The sequence below is a fragment of the Coccidioides posadasii genome, chromosome 2 (genome assembly GCF_018416015.2).
Source record: "Coccidioides posadasii str. Silveira chromosome 2, complete sequence".
Taxonomy (NCBI): domain Eukaryota; kingdom Fungi; phylum Ascomycota; class Eurotiomycetes; order Onygenales; family Onygenaceae; genus Coccidioides; species Coccidioides posadasii.
This window is the reverse complement of record NC_089408.1, coordinates 1069327-1081653: the sequence shown is the minus strand read 5'-3', so window position 1 is coordinate 1081653 and position 12327 is coordinate 1069327. Positions and strand designations below refer to the sequence as shown.

The window sequence follows — 12327 nt, the reverse complement described above, 5'->3', positions numbered from 1 at the left end:
ATCTTCACGACGGCCCCCATATCCCAAAAAAGATGGGAGAAAAAAAAGAGAGACAGAGACAGAGACTTCAGATAATTCTGCATCAACCGCGAATCGAACGCGGGCAGCTTGCTTGGAAGGCAAGCGTCATACCACTAGACCATTGATGCTGTTCTGCAAGTAACAACTTACCAGTTGTGTCACATCAAACCGAAAGTCAAATTCAGGTCTTTGTAGAGGCTGCGCATATCCTCGGCTTCTGGAGGCGAACCACAACAAATCTGCTTTTGCGATGCGAAACTCTTCTTGACCCTGCGACGGACAGGATATCTTGCGCCGTGAGCAACACCGCATATTTTTGATTCCTTGGCGAAAGTTTGGGTTGTCTGTGGGGGCATCGTCAATCTACTGTTCAATTTACTCTAGTTTCTCCGAGCGACTTCGCTCAACTCCGGTTCTTCCTCTCACCCTCTTCTTTCATCTTCTCCCAGTATCAACCGCTATACTTCGCAATATTGGGCTATACTGCGGGAATGAATTTACAGTGTGTCTGAGTGCTAGCTGTTTGCTTATGATTGTCTATGTTAGTTGAGGATTGATCGTGCGGGGTTGAGAACTCACACCGCTGTTGACTCTTGCCATCTGACCGCAAGGTTACCTAGCAAAATTGTTTGTCGCGTAGCGCACAGCAAATCTTTTCCACACTGATAAAGGAAACCGAGAGAACAGGAGAAGAAGAGGTGTTTGGAATCTCTTGACGGACAACATGGACTCACTTGATCCACAGGTGTCATACGAGCTGTCAAAGCTCGACCCAGACGTCCCGTTTCGAGCGACCAAAGCGCACTTGCACCACACTTGGGCCAAGACGTTTTATTCCCAGCCGGAGCTTTACATCCAGCCTGAATCTGTTGCTGAAATTCAAAAGGTTGTCAATCTAGCGCGCAAATGCCGTCGACGGCTCGTGACCGTGGGCAGCGGCCACTCACCTTCAGATTTGACCTGTACATCATCGTGGATTGTCAACCTTGACAATTTCCGTCGTATCCTGTCGTTCTCACGCGAGACGGGAGTGGTAACTGTTGAATCGGGAATAAGGCTGTGGCAGCTGGGTGACGAATTAGAAAAATGCGGTTTGATGCTGCCAAATCTCGGAAGCATTGACAGTCAGTCAATTGCGGGTGTGATATCTACTGGCACCCATGGTAGCTCTTTGCGGTTCGGGTTGCTGTCCGATTCGGTGCAGGCGCTGTCGATAGCGCTTGCAAATGGTCAGGTCGTGAGATGTAGCAAGACGAACAATCCTTCGCTATTTCGAGCTGCTCTCTTGTCGCTTGGTGCTCTCGGGATCATCACTGAGATAACGATCCAGGCTGTGCCCACGTTCAATATCGCCTGGAAACAGACCCTAAAATCTCTACCGCAAGTGTTGGAAGAATGGGACTCTGGGTTATGGACGAGCTCGGAATACGTTCGTGTTTGGTGGCTGCCTTATCTTAAGCGTGCTGTCGTTTGGCGCGCCGACAAAACCGATCTGCCACTTCGGAAACCACGTTCAACTTTCTATGGTGGCCGATTGGGCAACGCAATTTATCACAATTTGCTGTACCTGTCCAATTACTTTCCAAGAATATTACCCTGGATCGAATGGTTCATTTTCGGCATGCAATATGGCTTCAAACCTGGAAAATACGTGGCAGAAGCGGTTGAACCTGGCCGAACTGGTTTGCTAATGAATTGCCTGTACTCCCAATTCGTCAATGAATGGGCTATTCCTCTCGAAAAGGGACCACAAGCGATCTCTCGGCTGTCAGCATGGCTCAATGGCGATGCTAAGGCTGCTAACATTCCGTTCAGTCCCAAGGGGTTGTGGGTCCATTGCCCAATTGAAGTCCGAGTTTCGGATACATCTAAATCGGAGACACCCCGGCCCTATTTGGAGCAAACCAACAAAACTGGCCCGACGCTTTATCTCAACGCCACACTTTACCGCCCACATCTTCGCGATCCGCCTTGTACAGCAAGATACTATGAAGCGTTTGAATGGTTGATGAGGGATTTGGGTGGGCGTCCTCACTGGGCCAAAAATTTTGGTGAAAACCTAGGGCCTGCCGATTTCCAGGAAATGTATGGCGCTGATTTGAATGAATGGCTGCGAGTCAGAAATGAGGCTGACCCTCACGGGATGTTCTTGGGTGAGTGGCATCGGAGAACGCTTCTTCCCGCCCAGCACGCTGTTTCCAACAGTTCCGAGTTCCCGCTAGCAGAGCGGGAAAAGGGTCGACGAAAATTTGGGAAATGGGGCTCTGGTGATGGCGTTGAGTGGGTCGGAGATAAATCATGGTCTCATCCAAATGCTCAGCTTGACAAACCTGGTGAAAGTGAGAAGTTTGAAGCTGCTTCTCCCAGCCCACCTGCAACCGCAACTAGCGAAGAAAGCTTTGACTATTTGGCACATGGCGAAGCAAGCATCATGGGATCGTCCAACCCCAATGGACAAGATAGTTCTAATTTTTAACATTTCTGTTTTTGTGGGCTTGGTATTTACCGTGTACAGTTTACAGGACTTTCTTCAATACGTGGTGGTGACGTGGATGGTTACAACAGGTCACGTCTCTCGGTGACCGGTTGATTTTAGTTGGGCACCGATTTTTGAGATGTATTCTTCCGGTCTCTACGCACCAACTTGCAGTTCTCTGAACGGGCGCCCTGATGCTATGCTTGCGGATTTGAATGTCACACTTACAGGCCAATCCCGCCCATCTAATCCCGCATGTCTGGTATTTGGTACCGTCATGACTCGCATCATCTCTGCTGTGTCTGGGCGATGTCCTTTCCTGCCACCCCGCTAATGCAACCTTGACATCGCCAATCGTCCATGCTATCCCTGTTGTCACAGTGGCTGCGCCCGGATTGCATGTGAACCACTCTTGAGATTTGGACCGAACTATGTATCTTTTGCGGCGCCAACAACTACCTAATTTTGCTCTGGTACTAAGCAGGGATGGAGGGCCCTCTGTTAACGGATAGTCCTGCTCCATGTTCTCAAATTATCATCCATTCTCACTCTCACTGAACACATCATTTAACAGTCCAAAAATCCGAAGCGATCTGATATTTACATCCACAGCAGACATTTGGTCATGCACAGAGCCGGCTGATGCATCCCATGTTCAATAGCCGATGTCTTGCAGGTGCAAACGCCGACCGAACTTTATTTTTCCATTTTCTTTCTTTTGCGGTTGTTTTCTGGCAGTGCAGTCGTGACTACATCTGTGCCCAAAGTTTGCTGGTCTTCCTTGAGTTCATGCAATGTGCTGTACATGATTGACAGTTTGCATGGTTGTTGACGCTCTTTCAGATGTATGCTGTCAAGTGATTGCATTCATTCATGCACATGTAAAGCAGTGAGTGCATTGTGTGATTTGAACTAGACCAGAGGATTGAGTTCGCTTGCTTGTGTCGTGCATTGTTTCTATTGTAAAGCCATCAAGCTTTTGGAATATTACGAACAATTTTGTGTTTCCCAAATATATTCTAACGGACGAACGCATGCGGAATATGCACTCAAGATGGGAGTTCTGGATGGATGGACCCCGCCTCTAAGGCTTCTCTGTAGCGCAGAATATCGGGGGGTCTAGTCACACAGTGATCGGCCTTCTACTGTCCATTATTTCCGTGTCCCGGGTTAGCCAAGTTCAGCCCATTTATCCTACGCATTCGAGGATGCTTCTTGGCAGGAGAGGTCGGTACTCGAAATGAGCACTTCTCTTGGCAGACATGATATACATGTGCTAACACTTAGGTGCAGGCCTTGAAATACGCTTCCCCCGTCTTGTTGGCTGAGCAAACGTATGTGCGCTCGAAAGCCGTTAAAATTTTCGCCGCGCATGCGGACGCGGGGATGATTGGCCCAGTATTAAATGGACGGGAAGTCGGAGAGGGGCCCCAGCCTCCCGAGGTGAGACTGCTTAGTCAATGCTCATAAACCGCTCATGTGAGTGACTCTATGCACCGCAGACAAGTAACTAAACACCCAATTAGTTTTTTGTGTGTAAAATGTTCCCCAGGCCGTGTTCGAACATTCATTCATACATGTGTCTGGTGGCACGGCGAATTAGAACGAAGAGGGGCACAGAGGGGCATCAAGAATGCGAGGTTGGAGCGTCTGAGCTCAAGAGGCCGAGGAGATAGCTGCCTATCAGCCCCTTGCCCCCAAGGGGGGTCACGGACGATTTGGCCGATAGACGTATGGGCATTCCCTGTGGTTGTCACACGAGGTACCCGGCTTGCCTGTATGTAGGCGCGGTTCATGGACGCCCGTCGAATTCGAACCAAAGTTCGGAGGCGCTTGGATCCCCCGGTACAACCCCGCTAATTGTATCTCACGGCCATCCAGCAACCTGCGTCCATATATCGTCCGCACCGCGTATATTTCCTGCTTGCCGTTGCGACGAGAACCGTCAATTGAGTTTCCACGGAATGACTAAGCGGCAGCATTCTGAGCACGGGCTAGGCTAGAAGTGGCTTAGCGCTACGACCCCTTGGCGGCGAAAAGCGATGTATCAGAATCTCGTACAACAACCAGCTCTGACGGCTCAGCAACAAATTAATCCATCATGGTTGTCGCACCCGACAATACGGCGTCATCCATGGTTGGGATACCATGTTCTACTAGCCTTCAACGGCAAAAGTGGCTGCCACTTTTAAATCAAGCCTCTCCGCTCTGAAATTTTGAATATTCATAGCACCAGTTCCGGTATTCTTTTGCACACAAGTACCTGGTCCGCGGTACGCAATAACTATAGAGATACCGGTGCTCGGAGGAAGATTTAATGCAGTGACAATATATACTCCGGCGCCCCGTTCGCGTGCTGCAGTTTACTCTCCGATCTCTTATTACGTATCGACAAAACAGACACTGGATTAAAAGACGGCACATGATCGATCGGTCATTTGGTCTCGAGCATCGAGTAGCAAGAATATGTTCTGCAGCGGACTACCATCAAAAGAAACACTCCAGAACGATGCATGGGAAGCTGGATTTGGTTACATGTTGACGAACATAAAGAGGCGGCGAACCAGGAGAGAGGATTGGCGCGGATTAAAGATCCGATTTGCACAAAATTGCGACTGCCTCTTTTCGTTTGTTGCTTCTGACCAAGACCGCTCCCTTTCCTTTTCTTTTTTTATTTTTTATTTTTTATTTTTTACTTTTCCAGGACAGCACCCGTAACAGGCAGGGAATTGCGTTTACGAACCCTCATTTCGAGTGATCAATACGTTCCCCATTTACTTCTTTCGGTCCGGGTGGGATACAGGTGGCCCTTCTGCCAGACTTGCAAGGGGCTCCCTCGTTCCTTGACTCCTTCAGTCTTCCGCAGAGTAATCTCTTTTCTGAGTCGCCCTTTCGAATAAATGCCATGGGTCAGGGTGAGATTTGAGTCGCCGTTGGTCTGTCAGATTGGTGCCCAAAGATTCAGCTTGCCAGCGTGATTATCTTACTCTCTATCGTGTCACCCGCTTCCCTCACACCCTTGATTTCTCTTTTTTCCTTCATTCCCAGCCAACTTGGGAGCCGCGTCGGGCCGTCCTTGGAGGGATCCTTCCCCCAGCCCCACGCAACTAATGTAGCTTTTCCGGTCACGCTGCTGAGACGCAATACCGTTGGAGCGCCCAGAGTTTCTCGTCCTTTTTTCCAATGAAAGCATTTGTAACTGGCATGTTCTCTCAGTGTTTACCCGAATAATAATCACCGTGAAATGCAGGCCTCCAAGACAGGCAAGCAATTTGCGTAAGTGACCATTTCCGATACACGCTGTGACGAGAAACCGAATTTCCACGTCACTCGAGCTCCATACTTATCAAGAATGGGGAGAAGGAATTTGACTTGGAGAATAATTAAGGAGGGTGGCAATCGTCTTAGGGGGAGACGCTGATCCCGTACCGCTTTCCCTCCCGTTTCCGAGCGATTCAGCTCTATATCTTTATGTTTCCCCTTCTCCCTGTCGGTTTTTTTTTTTTTTTTCTTCTCCTGGAGATTTTCTTACGGCTGGCCTCTGGTGGAAACGGATTTAAGTTCCTTCTCTATCAAACCTTGCCCTTCTTTTTCCACCGCTCATTATCCATCATACGTGCCACACTTTGGCAGCATCTGCCAATGCCACAACCACCCACCATCTTCCCGAAACTTCATGTTTCAGCCAGGCCACCGGAATATATGTCCGCATCCAGTACACCGGTAGCATTCCCGAAGTTCGGGCCCTCGCAGCACGCCGCTGATACACACCTGCATCAGCAAATATTTCGGACGAGACGGAAACATGTCCTTAAAGCCTGTGACCGCTGCAGGGTGAAAAAAACAAAGGTCCAGTTATATCACAACCGATTATGCTGGCATTTGGTCCTGCTTGCTCTCTGCTTTTGCTCATACATGTTACTCTACAGTGCGATGGGAATCAGCCATGCTATCGTTGTGCATCCTATAATCATCCTTGCCTCTTTCGTGAAAGAAAGGTCACCCAGACCAAGACCTACTCTCGAGGGTCAGTCTCTGTTGCTTCCGCCTTTCGACACATCCAGTTGAGATTTACTTTTGGTTGATAAAGGCGCTGATATTTGGCATACTTGCCTATGGCTGGTTATGCAGATTTGTTGAGATGCTCGAATCCCATCATGCCTTGGTTGTTAAGGCATTACAGAAGTTATACACTCATTGCATCAACAACAAATGTTTTCCCGGAGAACCAATCGATGTCGTTGATGGCTATCCCTTAACCCATGCCATCTTGGATAGGCTCGGTTTAATAAAAGAAGCAGAAGAATCCACATCTCATATACTGGATGAAGACGCCATCGAAGCATCGCAATATTGGAGATTCGATCGCCGATGTGCGGGCTCCGTTGATTCGGAAGATACTTCGTCTACACAAGCCAGCCCCATTGAACGATCCCCAGCCAGTGAGTCAACTTCAGGATCTCCTTCTCCAAAGCCCAATGGAATAAATCGTGAGCAATCCTTTGCCGGTCTACAGGACGTTTACACTCCATATGGGCCGTTTCCCTGCACTAATGACCAGGTCTGGCCTGTGGCCACAACCTCTACACCAGCTCAAGTTGTGGACTTCACCATTACGACCACAACGTCTGAATTCCAAGCTGGAACGCGATACCTAACCACTACCCCTACAAATGGTGTTCGTCAGGATACTTCACCTCACGATTCAACAGCCAAAAGTCCTTCCACAGTCCCATCAGGTCATAGCCCACAGTCAATGTATCATGGACCGTATACTGGATTATCCAATCTCTCTTATCAACATTCCGGTGACAATCTTTCAAGTGCAGAGCAGTACACATGGGCACCGAACCCTTGGAACAGGATAAAGGATAGCCAACATCTCGACTTACACTGCCCTTAAGCTAAAGTCTCCATCCAAAAATGCAGAGGACCAGCTCCCTCTCCTGATCACGACCCACCTAACCTGGCGGGGCTCTCGGCATGGAAAAATAAAAATAAAAACAAAAAAAAAAAAAAAGAAAAAACCATGAACCGGTCTGGATCGTTTCATCAACGTAAAGATAAATCCTCTAGTCAAGAATTCCTTTTCTATTTCCTCAAGATGCCCTTAACACTTTCAGCAGAAGTACGGTCTTCTAGCTTGAAAACATGTCGGTCTTCTTTTGTGGAGTGTCCTTTCCCACTTACTCTGTGTCCCTCTTCCGACCGACATTGGAGACATACGATTCAACAATCTGCCATTTCATATACCTTCACTTTGATTTCTGACAATATCTTCTTAAACAGATCGGGGCAGAGACGACAGAAGAGACTCAAGCTTTTATTTGTGCTGCAAATTAAAGGCTTCTCCTTTGCTATTTTCAATTTTGGCACCTAGAAAACCTCTTTCTCTATGAACATATTTTGTTACAATCGTTTTCCCAGCTCCCGTTTATTTCCTTAGTTGTCTTTTTACTGCTTTCTTTCCTTGCTAGATGTGCCATTGAATTTGTCGGTGCCCTATAGAGACCAAGGTCAAAATGGTGGCCCAAAGCACTGTGATACCCCAGCATGGCATTCATGGACATGGACACACACATGTTATATATACCCACTATCGCTTTCTCTTTTCATCTTACACGCTATTCTACCTGGCATATACTATCAATCGTTTGGCATTTTTCCTTTGTTTTTTAACATGCACAAAGACATTGGCATGAATTGGATACAGGAATCATCTATCAGGTGAGAAGGCAAGGGCGTTCAGCTGTTAAATGGGGTGGCCAAGCGGATTTTGTGTTCCTTTTGAAATATAGGCTTTTTTCTTCTGGGGCTTTTCTCTTGGAATGCCATGGGAATTCTGGAGTTGTATTCCCGGTATCCAGTGATGATATACAAAGCATTTCAAGATGCAATTATTTTGCTATGTAGCCATTCCTATGGTCTGGCCAAACCGGTCTCTGGAGGGATTGACTTCTCATTTATTCCATACTGGTATCAGAGACATCGTATGCTTGTTGACGGGAAAGTTATTTGAAAAGTTCGGGAGGTTCTCCTTACTATTGACGACTAACTCCGCAGGATCACCGGAAATTAGATTTCTAGGACCGTGTCTAGATTATACTGGATACTTTGAGAGCTCACTGCCCTTCTGCCGGCGCAGGGTTAAGCGTCATGATGTGATTTTGGTCCATGGTGATTCAACGGATGGAGTTTGATGATGCGTCAACGGTTAGGCAGCTTTCTCTTGGAAGTTTCACCTTTGATGAACAGTACGTCCGGGCTTGTCGGTTGATGACGGCTCTTGGCTGAAGATACTTGGGCTAGTTAAATGTCGCTGGCAGGTCAAGGCATGGAGCAGCTGAATGTTACACATTTGATTTGATTTAGGCAGAGAATCTTAAAGAAAATGGAGGCTCATATAACTACCCTATTGTATGCAGTTCCGAATATTTAATGGCCTGGATACTTGAACACTTCAGCTACTCACAACCACAGAAACCCCATAGTACAACGCACATATGGGGAATATTCTTGGCGACGTCTATAGCAGGCTAAGCAGGATGTAGGGAGATGGAAGTTTTGAAGTTAAAGTTTGGAGTAACATCTACTTTACTCCGTACGGAGTACTCCGTAGTTAAGGAAGTTTTGAGCTTAGCGACGGAGTTTATTGAGCTTCGCAGCAAATCACAGGATTTTGCGCCAAATGGCAGAACTTAAAAATTCATATATGTATTAGCCAACATCAAACCGAGCGAGAGTCAACAATCACACTTCTGAACAGTTTCTACAGGATACAATGCAATTCTATGAGTGAGCAGATGTGGAGACGACCCAACTTACATCCTTTCTTAAGTTCCCTATGACACCGGATGTCCAGATCTAAAATCTGTTAGATAACTAGTTAACTACTCCCTACTCTCTTAGGAGCTTTTGCTTTAGTACATAGAAGCCCAGCAGTCATATTTATCCCATTGGTTTTCGCTTTCTCCCTCATCTCCCATCTATTTACCTATCCTTTCCACTTGCCGTCGGATATGGCTGCTATGATAGCTGGCCTTTATCGCCTACTAAAAGGGCGAATTTTCACTCCTGTCGACCCAAACACGTCACTTGAAGGCAAAACCGTCCTCATCACAGGTGGAAATCGCGGCCTCGGCCTCGAAGCGGCTATCAAATATGTCAATCTTGGTGCAACTACCGTGATTATCGGATGTCGCAGCACAGAGCGAGGCAACCAGGCCAAAGCGACCATCGAAACGCTCACCCGCCAAAAAGGGGTCGTGCAGATTTGGCCGCTGGATATGAGCAGGTACGATAGTGTGATTGCTTTCGCAAGGCGTGTCAATGAGGAGATCCCACGGTTGGATATCGCGCTGCTCAATGCGGGAGTGTTACACCGGAATTATACCCTATCTTCAGAAGGGTGGGAGGACACCCTTCAGATAAACACGTTATCCACCATCCTCCTCGCGCTGTTGCTTCTTCAGAAGCTACGAGCAAGCCGCACGGATGTAGGAGGCCCGGCAAATCTTACCTTCACTTCCAGCGGAACCCACAAATTCGTTAAAGGGGAGCAACTCGTCGGTTCAGAAGACCAATCTATCCTCCAGCATGTCAACGCGGAGTCGAATTTTTCTTCCATAGTACAATACAAAGTCTCCAAAATTTTAATTGAGTTCGCCGTGAAGTGTATCGCCAAAATTGCTCGCCAGGAAAACGGGACGGTTGATGTTATTGTGAACTCCGCGTGCCCTGGATTCTGCTCCACGAATTTAGAGAGGGAGTTTGATAGCTTTGTACACCGATTGTTTGGACCCATATTTTATGTTATATTTGGAAGATCGGCCGAGCAAGGTAGCCGGACGTTGGTGAGCGCAACTTTGCTCGGAGAGGAGTCGCATGGAAAATTCTGGACACACGATTCTTTCCCGGAGTGAGTTTCCCCTGTTTCTCGGGATTCCGGCTTTTGGCAGAGTACTAACGATCTTTACTCGCTAGTCTATCGCAGTTTTTGATATCTACGGAAGAAGGTAAAAGGTTGCAAGAAAGGGCTTGGACAGAAATAGTTGAAGAGCTGAAAACTAGATCTCCCCTGATCAAGGAGCTCCTTCAGCCTTCTTGAAGTGATAGCAAGTTTCAATATTTTGGGACTATAAATGTCCAGGCACTCAGGCACAACCAAGGCTGTTGTCTATTGTGATAACGAATGACATGGTGATATTTCTATCATATCATAGCCCGAAATTCTAGAGATATATCCTTTCTGACATGCCCTCCACTCTCGTGATGCTAAGGATGTCGGATATCTCAGCAAAACATCCTTTCCAGTGTTCAGGAGCCGGTGATCAGCTAGGCATAGGTGACACTCATAATCAATAATACAACGGTGGGCAGGGATATATTCACTCTAGCTCTGGATTCGCCATCATGAAATGCCTCGCAGAAAGAGACTGTTTTGATGAAGCCTAGAGCCCACTACACTCCAAGTTTTTGAGGTTATGCTGGCTCTATGCTCAAATTGCCAAATCAACATATGTTTCACCAGCTGAAGCCTGATGTTCAGTATATTTAGAGCGTCGCCCTCCTTTCCAACTTGTCAAGATATGATTGACAAGCCAGGATCAGAGACTGACAGGGTTTCATACCATGCAACTCAAGGCTCGAGCAATCTAGACCTGTTAGTCCGCTTCAGCTCCAGATGGCCCAAAAATGTTGGGCACCTGTGTTCGAAAGTCTCTTTGGGCATTCGTGGACAATAGTGTGGCCTAAGCACTTACTCTTTGAAACCTGCTTGAACAATATCAGTAAACAGACATTCATTGGGACCAGAATATTTGAATATTGCATAGCCCCCATAAGGTATTTCCCGCCCAAACGTGGTAGTTATTGCCCTCACTTCTAGAACACTGGTGGTGCTGCCCATTATTTTTCAGCTTTCATAACTTCCAGAGGTGGGTATCAATCCACAAGTACAAAATTTTTCCAGGCAGCACTGTTAGAGTAAGATACAAGAAATCATGTCGGGCGCTATCCCTGGACCAACAGAAAATTGAACAGATGCCTCGACAATTCAAAGCGAGCGACTGTTCAATCTCGTGTTATCGATATAGAGCAAAGCAACCGTCGGCCAACAGTTTCAGAGATACCATATCTTGAGGTGGGATGGTACTAAGTGAAAAGTTTGCACCCCAATAGGCTACCTCCATGATCTCTCTGGGAGTCGAAAGAACTAGTGAGATAAATGGACACCTAACTAATCTCGCGCACAATGGTAATCGGCGCTGATCCTCAGTTGACCGCGAAAATCCAACGGCTGAGATTCTCCATCTGGCTGAAACCAAGTTACTGAAGTGTCAACCCCACATACTACGGAGTTGGGTTTGGAAAGGTCCAGATTGCAAGACTTGCTTTTTCCTAGTCTGCAGAGCGAAGCCCAGGATAACTCGGCATCGAGCTCCGAAGAAGCCAGTGATCCGAGATCTCCAACGGTAATCGCAAAGCTTGTTAAAATCGTTTATTTCTCGGCACTCAACCGTAGAGCACGTACAGTACAGATCTTCGTCAGTTCCGACAGATGGAAGTCAACCCACCCTGTTCTGGAATTCCTCGACCAAATCGTTCTTCGAATCACGATGGATCCCAAGTCGAGCGCCATGGCTGGGGAATGTTCGCTTCTGCATACCCGCTAACCGTTCGTGGTGGTCCAATGGGTTCAGCGAATAGGATGCGTCAGGGAAAAGCAAGGTGAGTCGATAAGTGCTTGTGCTGCAGACGCCGCCTGCGTTATTTGATGTGTCATTTTGATGCTTGATGCCGAGAGCTCATGACTACTTCAGCCAACCGTC

The 12327-nt window shown here is 47.4% G+C and overlaps 4 protein-coding genes and 1 non-coding gene across 5 annotated transcripts; 4 read left to right on the top strand and 1 right to left on the bottom strand.

The window, feature by feature from the left end:
• Positions 1-78: 78 nt before the first annotated feature.
• Positions 79-149, bottom strand: D8B26_002863. The gene has a single exon. It is a non-coding gene; the product is annotated as a tRNA-Gly (tRNA).
• A 596-nt stretch (positions 150-745) lies between these two features.
• Positions 746-2497, top strand: ALO1 (D-arabinono-1,4-lactone oxidase; the record flags this gene model as incomplete). Its single annotated transcript, XM_003068825.2, has 1 exon — positions 746-2497. The coding sequence occupies one exon, from the start codon at positions 746-748 to the stop codon at positions 2495-2497; it is 1752 nt and encodes a 583-aa protein (XP_003068871.2).
• Positions 2498-6139: 3642 nt separating this feature from the next.
• D8B26_002861 (uncharacterized protein) lies at positions 6140-7400 on the top strand (the record flags this gene model as incomplete). Its single annotated transcript, XM_003068826.2, has 3 exons — positions 6140-6346; positions 6427-6524; positions 6629-7400. The coding sequence occupies 3 exons, from the start codon at positions 6140-6142 to the stop codon at positions 7398-7400; spliced, it is 1077 nt and encodes a 358-aa protein (XP_003068872.1).
• A 126-nt stretch (positions 7401-7526) lies between these two features.
• Positions 7527-7877, top strand: D8B26_002860 (uncharacterized protein; the record flags this gene model as incomplete). Its single annotated transcript, XM_066123975.1, has 1 exon — positions 7527-7877. One exon carries the CDS (start codon positions 7527-7529, stop codon positions 7875-7877), a length of 351 nt encoding a protein of 116 aa, XP_065980050.1.
• A 1639-nt stretch (positions 7878-9516) lies between these two features.
• Positions 9517-10604, top strand: D8B26_002859 (uncharacterized protein; the record flags this gene model as incomplete). Its single annotated transcript, XM_003068827.2, has 2 exons — positions 9517-10415; positions 10481-10604. The coding sequence occupies 2 exons, from the start codon at positions 9517-9519 to the stop codon at positions 10602-10604; spliced, it is 1023 nt and encodes a 340-aa protein (XP_003068873.2).
• Between the last annotated feature and the right edge of the window lie 1723 nt (positions 10605-12327).